Below are 10,628 nucleotides of genomic sequence, written 5' to 3' on the forward strand. Positions count from 1 at the left end.
GAGGCCCCAAGATAAGACCACATTGGAAAGTGCTAGCAATAGATCTATGAAGAAGTACAAGACCATTGATGAAGCATGGCAATTGATCAGCGACTTAGCTGAATCCACTAGGAACCACAGGCAGAAGCAAGGCCGTTCAAAAGCTGTTGCAGAAGTATCCTCTAGCAGAGAGACTGCTGCTCTAGCTCAGAGTATCTGTGAAATGACCAACTTGCTGAAGCAAATGCAATTGAATCAACAACAAGTTCAACAAGCTCAACCTCCTTCACCATAGCAAGGCCAACAGTTAGTCCCACAGAGAGTCTACGGAATCTGTGCAGATTATAGCCATTATACTGATGAGTGTCCGCAACTCCAGCAGGAAGATAACACCGTGGCAGCCACTCATAATTTCTATGACCGCCCAAACCAAGGGTACAATCAAGGTGGCAATTACAGCCATGGATGGCAGGACAATTCTAACCAGAATTGGAGGGACAACAATAACAGAGGAGGCAGAGATAATCAGGGAAATCAGAGGTGGAATAATAATAACAACAGGCAGCAGAACCAACCTTACAGAGCACCTCACCTGAGGCAATCCCAAGGGCCACAGAATACCCAACAGCAGACCTCTCAGTTTACTCATCCTTCTTCATCCCCTAATGAAGAGTTACTACAATTTTTTGAGCGAAAACAACAGACCATGGAAAATAACATTAATGCCAGTCTGAATGGTCTGACCGCTACTTTGCAAGCTCTTGTCTCACAGATTGGATCAATGCAAAATTCCAGTAACCAACCTTCAAGCTCCACTGGAATCCCCTCTCAACCATTACCCAATCCAAAGGGTGGTATCAATGCTATCACCCTGAGGTCCAGAACCACACTGCAAGAGAGGAATCAGGAGGAGCCAAGCCCACCAGAACACGCCTCAGCTAAAGAGGTAGTGGAAATAGAAGATGTTGAAGAAGAAGACATACAGGACATAGCTGAAGAAGAAGAAGTGCAACCACAAGAGGAAGCACGAAAAGGCGCAGACACTGCAGAAAACGCCACTCCTATTTCATTTCCACAACTTGCAAGATAGCCCAGGAAACAGCTGGAACCTGATCCCAAAATGGTAGAGATATTCAAAAAGGTTGAGGTAACTGTTCCCCTTTTTGATTTTTGTATACATAAAGACAAAATTAATGAATTAGAAACTATTGCTTTAGGTAGTTCCATATCTGCTTTAATGGGAGGATTACCTGAAAAGTGTAGTGACCCAGGTCCTTGTATAGTTAGTTGTACTATTGGTGGAGTAGTAATTTATGATTGCATGTGTGATTTGGGAGCATGTATTAGTATAATGCCTTTGTCTATATATGATATTTTGAGGCTCCCTCCCTTAAAAAGGTCGGCATCTCGTTTTGTGTTAGCAGATAAAAGCTTTATTACAGTGGCTGGAGTTGCTGAAGATGTTTTAGTGAACATTAAAGGGCTTACATTTCCCACTAATTTTTATATCTTGGAGATGCCCCATAATGACTCAGATAAGCCATCATCAATCCTACTTGGAAGACCATTCCTGAAGACATCAAAATTCAAATTGGATGCTTTTTCAGGAACATACTCTTTTGAAATAGATGGCCACATAGTAATCTTCAATCTGAATGGAGTCACAACCAACCCTCCAAAAGATCATTCTATCTTCCAGTGTGACATCATAGATGAAACTGTAGCTGAAGTTCACAAGGAAGAATTAAAAGAGAGGCACACTGGACAAGGTCCAAGTGTGGGGACCCTCTTAACTGCCAATGAGGGCACTTCGACATTTTCACAAGCTCCAGACAATCCAGAGCCTGCCCATGATCAGAAGTTGGAATTAAAACCCCTCCCTCCATATCTCAAATATGCTTATCTTGAAGATGGGCAGAAGTTTCCAGTTATCATTGCAAGGGAACTCACTTCTCAACAAGAAGAGCAGTTACTTGATGTACTGAGGAGGCACAAGAAAGCAATTGGGTGGAGTTTGGCAGACATAGTAGGTATTAACCCTCAAATATGTGAGCAAAGAATATTTTAGAAGAGGGAGCGAGACCTGTCCGTCAACCCCAAAGAAGATTGAATCCGACTATCTTGGAAGTTATCAAAAAGGAAGTGACCAGAATATTGGAAGCAGGTATCATCTATCCCATTTCAGACAGTGAATGGGTTAGCCCAGTACAAGTGGTGCCCAAGAAGTCTGGAGTCACTACAGTGAAGAATGAGCATGGAGAGCTCATAGCAACTAGAGTTCAGAACGCTTGGAGAGTCTGCATTGATTACAGGCGTCTCAACCAAGCAACCCGTAAGGATCACTACCCACTCCCATTCATTGATCAAATGCTGGATCGCCTGTCAGGTAAATCACATTATTGCTTTTTAGATGGTTACACAGGTTATTTCCAGATTCATATAGCTCCTGAGGATCAAGAAAACACCACTTTTACATGTCCTTTTGGGACTTATGCTTATAAGAGAATGCCCTTTGGCTTGTGCAATGCACCAGCTACTTTCCAAAGGTGCATGATGAGTCTTTTCTCTGATCTTATTGAGGACTGTATAGAGGTTTTTATGGATGATTTTAGCGTTTATGGTGATTCTTTTAGCCTTTGCTTAGATGGATTATCTAGAGTATTGGATAGATGTGTCAATACAAATCTTGTATTAAATTTTGAAAAAATGTCACTTTATGGTAAAGCAAGGGATTGTACTAGGACATGTGGTATCTAATAATGGCATTTCTGTAGACCCAGCAAAGGTGAATGTTATTTCTAGTTTACCTTACCCCTCCTCTGTGAGGGAAGTCCGTTCATTCCTTGGCCATGCAGGTTTTTACAGGAGATTCATAAAGGACTTCAGTAAGGTAGCACTTCCCTTATCCAGATTACTGCAGAAGGATATTGAGTCCGAGTTTAGTAAGGATTGCAAACAAGCGTTCGATAAGCTGAAGGCCGCCCTGACTCAAGCCCCAATTGTGAGAGGACCAGACAGGAGCCAGCCGTTTGAAATCATGTGCGATGCTTCCAACCATGCAGTAGGAGCAGCGCTGGCTCAGCGTGAAGGTAAGGACCCTTTTGTTATTGCTTATGCGTCTAAGACTTTAGACACTGCCCAGTCCAATTATACCACTACTGAGAAAGAGCTTCTTGCTATTGTTTTTGCTATGGATAAATTCCGAGCTTATTTACTTGGTACTAGAGTAGTAGTGTATTCGGACCATGCAGCTTTAAAGTATTTATTATCTAAAAAAGAGTCCAAACCAAGGCTTATACATTGGATACTGCTATTACAAGAATTTGATTTAGAAATAAAGGATAGGAGTGGTAACCAAAATTTAGTGGCAGACCACTTGAGTCGCCTTGAGCACATTAAGGATGATTCCACTCCTATAGCTGATGATTTTCCATTTGATAACCTGCAAGCAATATCTGAGGTAGTCCCTTGGTACGCACCTGTAGCTAATTATCTAGTTAGCCGCACATTTCCTCCAAACTTTTCTAAGCATCAAAAAGACAAGCTGAAAAGCGAGTCTAAATATTATATATGGGATGACCCATATTTATGGAGATGTGGCGCTGATCAGGTAATTAGACGTTGTGTGTCTCAATCAGAATTCCAGTCTATTTTAGAGGCCTGTCACTCATCTGAGAGTGGAGGACATTTTGGCCCTCAAAGAACAGCTAAAAAGATCTTAGACTGTGGATTCTGGTGGCCTACTCTTTTTAGAGACGCTGCTGAGTTTTGTAAATCTTGTCTCCCATGCCAAAAATTTGGTAATATATCCAGGAGGGATGAAATGCCTCAACAATATATGCTTTTCTGTGAAATTTTTGATGTTTGGGGCATTGACTTCAAGGGTCCATGTCCAAATTCTAATGGTTATTTTTATATATTGTTAGCTGTGGATTACGTTTCCAAATGGGTGGAAGCAATTCCTACCTGCACTGATGATGCTAACACTGTTGTTTCCTTTGTGAGAAACCATATTATCTGTCGCTTTGGATCCCCACGAGCAATCGTGAGCGATCAAGGCACCCATTTTTGTAACAGGAGACTAACAGGACTAATGAAGAAGCATGGGATAATTCATAAGGTTGCAACAGCATACCATCCTCAGACCAATGGGCAAGCCGAGGTGTCAAATAGAGAGATAAAGCGTATCTTGCAGAAGATAGTAAAGCCTCATAGAAGAGACTGGAGCACCAGGCTACAAGATGCACTCTGGGCATACAGAACAGCATACAAAACACCCATTGGGATGAGTCCTTTTCGCTTAGTTTATGGAAAAGCTTGTCATCTCCCGATGGAAATAGAGCGCAAAGCCTTTTGGGCAGTCAAAGAGTGCAACATGGGAATTGAGAAAGCCGGAGCTGAAAGGAAGTTGCAACTATAAGAACTGGAGAGCCTTCGCCTAGAAGCTTATGAGAACTCAAGACTACACACGGAGAAGATGAAGGCTGTACATGACCAGAACATCAAGAGGAAAGAGTTCCAACCTAGGGACTCGGTCCTCCTTTACAAATCTCAACTGAGGCTCATGCCAGGCAAGTTGAGATCAAGATGGGAAGGTCTATACAGAGTAGAGAAGGCCGAACCATACGGAGTTTACCACCTAAGCCATCCTTCGAGCTCGGAGCTTATCAAAGTGAATGGACATCGTTTAAAGCTGTACCATGGCGAAAAGTGGAAGAAAGACAAGGAACTCGAGATCTTCCTCTTGGAAGATCCCCACATAGCCAAAGACTGAGCTAGTGGAGCGTCCAACTTACGGACGTTAAAGCAAAGTGCTAGGTGGGAGACAACCCACCATGGTATGATCGTTCTTTTCTCTATTTTTAGTTTTCTTATCCAATAACTCTTCTCTTTACTAGTATATTTCGTGCATCTGCATTTACATATTTTTTATTTAAAAAAAAAAAGCCACGCGACGCGATCGCATCAGCGACGCGTCCGCGTCGCAAGGAGAGGGGAGAAAAATAAAAACGAACAGAGAGTCCCGCTGGAGCGTGGCTAGAGGAGTGCCAGTGGCACAAATCAGCCCACGCGACCGCGTCGCCAACGCGTCCGTGTCGTATGGGCATAATGCCCTCCCACGCGACCGCGTGCCCTGATTTTAGACGTAGAAAGGGTGCACAGCTGAAAGTTGTGCTAGAGTGGTGCTGGACTGGTGCTGGACGCGCAATCCCCCTCACGCGACCGCGTGCCCCACGTGGCCGCGTCGTACCCCATAAACTGCCCACTCACGCAATCGCATGCCCCATGCGATCGCGTCACCTAAAATTTGGCATTTAATGATTTTAAACAGAGAGTTGTGCGAGTGCGAGGCAACCCTCGCGCCACTAGCACAAACTGGGTCACGCGACCGCGTGACCGACGCGACCGCGTGACCGACGCGACCGCGTCCATCACCTTGAGCGCAAGTCGCGCGACCGCGTGCCCCATGCGATCGCATCGCTTGCGCCGCACAGCTCAACCTAAATTGCCAAATATCTTATTTTTCTCTTCTCCAAATCCTAATTTTTCTTTTCCCTCCTTATTTCTTCCTCCTCCCTTTTTCCTTCTATCTCACCTTTCACTCTCTCTCCCTCACCTCCATTAACACGGTTTTATTTTCTTCTTCACCCTTTTCTTTTCTATCATTCTTCTTATTTTATATGTTATTTTCGTTTCTTTTCTTTTTCTTTTCATTATTCATATTTTCTTTCTTCTTCTTTCCTTTTTACATGGTGTTAGAATTTTATTTGAGTCATTATTCTTCATTATATGCTTGTGGATTGTTGCAAATTATTTGGCAATTATATATTATTTTCTTTAAAGGGTTGCTTGCATATTCACTTTAATACTTTCTATACTTTATTTACCTTGCATGCTATGTGTTTGTGAAAAAGCCCATATGGCATTATGCACTTCTCTATGTTATTCTAATATTCAATGCTTGCTTTTCACAAATTCCCTTTACTATTATATTAGTTGAATTTAATTGTCAATACAAACGTGATGGTTTGCTACAAAGTGATGCTTGATCTATGCTACTCATGCCCTTTGCCGGCATGCTAATAAACACCTTGCATTCACTTGTCATCATATGCACTAACTATTTTCCATTAATGATCTTTCACATGTACTCATGAGCGTGTGTTAACATCATTTACCTTTTAATGTGCATTTATAACCATCCTTTTTCGTTCTCTTCATTGCTATATATCTCTTTGAATTCAATTTACTCTCTCTTCCCTTTTCAGGATGGCCACCAAGAAAGAAAAAGAGAAAGCTACTCCCAAACCTCCAGCAAGAAGAGGAACTAAAAGAGCACTAGTGGCAGAGCCTTCTTCAACTACAGTCAAGCCCTCAACAAAAAGAGTTAAGAGGATCATAAAGGTTGATGAAAAGGAGAAAGCCTTTCAAGCAAAGGACACCGCGCGATTTCCGAATCGCTACTGTGAGCAGATGTTCCCTATTCTAGCTGAAAGGAATTACAACAATGAACACCTTCTTATCCTCCCGCCCAATATTGCTACTTTTGTTGAGCCGCAAATTGAACGAAGACAATGGGGTTTCCTACAGAGACAACAGAAGCAGGTCAATCTTTCTTGGGTAGTCAAGTTCTACTCTAACTTCTACCTGCCTACCCTGCAGTCTGTCTTTGTTTGTCAGAAGCAAGTCTCCATTACAGAAGAGGCTATTCAACAAGCTTTGAGTCTTCCCCCTATTCCAGAAGGATTGGACGCCTTTCAAGAAGCCGCACTCAAGCGCCAGATGTACCAATTTGACTGGGAAGCTGTTCTCAGAGTTATCGCACTACCTGGCAGCCGTTGGATCTACGGATACCATCGTACCCACCCTAAGGGTATATTGGCTTTAGCACATACATTGGAGGCTCGTGTATGGGCACAGATCATGTCCCATTACGTCTTTCCGAGCACTCACGAGTCCTTCTTCACTGCAGACATGGCCGTTCTACTATGGTGCATCCTTACAGACCAGCCTCTGAATCTACCAAGACATATCCAGAATGCCATGGGACACGTACAAATTACGGGCAACTTACCTTTTCCCGCCTTGGTCTCAGATCTTGTCTCAGCAGCCGGAGTTTCCTACAGAGCTGGAGACACCAAAGCCATGCTTCCACGGGATGATCAGTATGTCCCCAATGGGAAGTACCTTAGACTTCCAGCAGCCACTACGAGCCTTCCTAATGCACCGGTTGAAGATATCCCTTCTTCAACACCACAAGCACCTACAACAGATGAACTGCTCCAGCAGATAATCAAAAGATTGGATCGGCAAGAACAGAAAGCGAAGTTAAGAGAGCGTCGTAACGAGCGCCGATTCAAACACCTCAGGGAGCTACTCAAGGGACACTTCAAGAACTCAGACACCCCGGACTCCACTTCTTTTACCAGCACAGGGAGCCATGATGGTCCTGACTGTGGAGATACTGCTACCAGCCCACCCCTGTTCCTGACAGATGGCACCGAGGACGGTGCAAAGCCTTAAGTGTGGGGAGGTCGGTTAGTACCTGACTTCCGGAGGTAATTTCTCTTCCCTAGCACCAATAAATTAGGATATTTAGTTAGATTTTCTTTCTTTTATAGAATAGGATAAATTGCATAGTAATAGGTTAGTTGCATGCATGCTCTACTTGATTGAAAAGACAATAAGTTTCTTCTAAGACTCTATCTTTGGAACAAAATTTCACTAATTTTTAAAATTTTTATGATAAATTTACTTGAAGTTGTATTTGGAACATGATGTTTGAGCTAAAGAACACACAACCTGTGAAGATTTGAGCCTTTATGCATGGTTAATTATTTAACCATAATTATTTTATTCTTGTGTGTTTACTTCTCTATGATTGTAATCTATATTTTGTTTTATCTTATATGTCTAATATTTATTATATTTATATGTTTGCACATGATTGAGGCCATTATTTGTTTAAACTCACTCATCCAAATTAAGCCTACCCTTTTCAATTACCTTTGTTAACCACTTTGGGCCTTTAAATCCCATTTGTTCTATATTTCACCACATTACTAGCCTTAAGCGAAAAAACAATTGTATATCCCAAATTGAATCTTTGGTTAGCTTAAGATAGAATTGTGTGTGCTAGTTAAGTATGGGAAATTGTGGGAGTAAAAGTTATTAAGGGAATGTGTCATGATAATTTAATAGGAATTTGGATACCTACTCATGTGAAACTATAAGAATTAAAAATCTATGTGCATTGATAAGCTATGTTTATTTTTGCTTCTATAAAATAAATAAATAAATAAATAAAATTTAATAAATAAATGAATAAGGGGACAAAATTACCCCAATGCTAAATTGAGAATTCAAAGATCAATGCACATATGATAAAAATTAAAATAAAAAGTTGATACATGAGTATGGAATGTAAAAAGGGAATTCTGGGTAGCTAGGTATGAATTCTAAGGTTATGCAAGTTATATAGGTTGGGTTGAAGCTTGGGTTAATTAAAGATTCAATTTATAAGCTCACTTGACCATACATGTATCCCTACCTACCTTGGCCCCATTACAACCTTGAAAAGACCTCATGATGTTTGCATTGGTATATTAACTGTTGTTGATTGGTTATGAGAAGAACAAAAGTTAGAGAGCATGATTAGAGAAGGATAGAGTGATTACCCTATACACTAGAGAGGTTAGAGCGTACATACATCATCAGTGAGGGTTCAATGCTAGAATTTCCATGTTCCCTGCTTTCATGAGCTATCTTCTTGCACTTTTATCTGTCTTACTGTATGATGATAGAATTAGTGGAATTTGATTTGTAATTGTTTTGAAGAGCTTATTTACTTTTGATCAAGTGGGAAAGGATCATATAGTTGCATTTATTTATATATATAGGATTGCATTGCATTGCATGAGTTTCTGCATGATCATACTTATTTACTTTATCTCCTTCAATTAAGCATGAAGACATGCTAATGTTTAAGTGTGGGGAGGTTGATAAACCACTATTTTATGGTTTATATTGTGTTTAATTGTGTGGTTTTATCATGATCCTTACCCACTTATTCATTAATTTAGCATGCATTTATATTTCCTTCCTGAAATTATTACATGATTGAAAACTGCTTCCTAGAGACTTTTAATTATGCATTTTAATTCTTCTTTATTCCATTCGATGTCGTGATCTGTGTATTAAGCGTTTCAGGCATTATAGGACATGAATGAGTTGGAGATTGGAAAGGAAGCTAGAAAAAATGGAAGGAACACAAGAAATTGAGGAGATAACCAGCGAGAAGTGACGCGGTCGCATGGCTCACGCGACCGCGCGAAAGAGGAAAATTTGCAGTGACGCGGCCGCACGGCTCACGCGATCGCGCAGATTGGAAAAGCTCGAGCGACGCGGAAGCGTGGACGACGCGAACGCGTGGCAAGGAAAAGCGCGAATGACGCGTCCGCATGGATGACGCGATCGCATGACATGTGCGATCTGCATAATCTGCAGGATTTGCTGGGGGTGATTTTGGACCCTATTTTGTCCCAGTTTTCGACCCAGAACAGCAGACTAGAGTCAGAGAACATACAGATACCAAAGACAACATTCATTCTACACATAGTTTAGTTTTAGATCTAGTTTTTACTCCCCTCCTAGGTTTTCTTCTCCACACACGTTCATAGTTCTTAGGATTTTTATTTTACTTTTTGGCATTGGGATATTGATAAGAGTTATTACCTCATCAAGACTTCGTCACTCTAGTTCGTTTTCTTTACTTGGTCTTATTCTTCCATGTCCTTTGCTTTGTTTAATTTTATCATTGGAATATTTTTAGGATTATTTAATACAAGGATTGATTTTATTTTTAACTGATTATTTTGATTTTTATTTACAATGTCTTCCTCTAATTCCTTTTCATATGTTATGAATTTTACATTCACAATGAGCGAGCAGTTCCCTAACTTGATAGGGAATTGATTGAAAGGAATCTTTGAGTTGGAAAGCTTAAAAGAAAGATTGTAATTGGGTTTATGGTTGGATTGCCTTCTAGTCACTAACACCAATCTCTTTTAATTAAGTGGATTGCAACTCGTGAACAGACATAGCATTCCAACTTGTTTGACTTTCCCTTACCTAGTAAGGGATAACTAAACAGGACAACCTTAATTTATCAATTAATCTTGAGAGTATTCCAACAATAATAGGAATTCCAACTAATCAATTCCCAGTCAAGGCTTTTATTTATATTATTCAAATTCATCAATTTAATTCCCTGTTTACTCAACTCAAACCTTTTTGAAAACATCTGATTAATAGAATAGCACACTTTTCTATAACTCGTTGGGAGACGACCTGGGACTCATACTCCCAGTATTTTAATTTCAATTTTCCGTGACACCTTTTTAAATTGAGCGGTGGATTTCTGGCGAGTTAAGAACTATACTTGCAACGTATATATTTTAATAATTTTTAATTCACCAATTTCTACACGCATCACTCCTCACCCCCAACAATGGAGTTTAGAGACTCATGCCATCAAAAGGTATAAAGTTCAGATCTAAAAATGTCATGAGGTACAAAATAAAAATCTAAAAGTTGTTTAAATACTAAATGGGTAACCTAGGTTTACAGAAAATGAGTAAACTAAGATA

General features: G+C 40.6%; 1 protein-coding gene across 1 annotated transcript; it reads left to right on the plus strand.

Annotated features, from left to right (window-relative positions):
- Positions 1–6,762: 6,762 nt before the first annotated feature.
- On the plus strand, positions 6,763–7,503 carry LOC148574303 (uncharacterized). The gene has a single exon (XM_088504634.1). The coding sequence runs from the start codon at positions 6,763–6,765 to the stop codon at positions 7,501–7,503; it is 741 nt and encodes a 246-aa protein (XP_088360760.1).
- The last annotated feature ends 3,125 nt before the right edge of the window (positions 7,504–10,628 follow it).

The sequence above is a fragment of the Arachis ipaensis genome, chromosome B2 (genome assembly GCF_059453495.1).
Source record: "Arachis ipaensis isolate K30076 ecotype BB chromosome B2, ASM5945349v1, whole genome shotgun sequence".
Classification (NCBI taxonomy): Eukaryota; Viridiplantae; Streptophyta; class Magnoliopsida; order Fabales; family Fabaceae; genus Arachis; species Arachis ipaensis.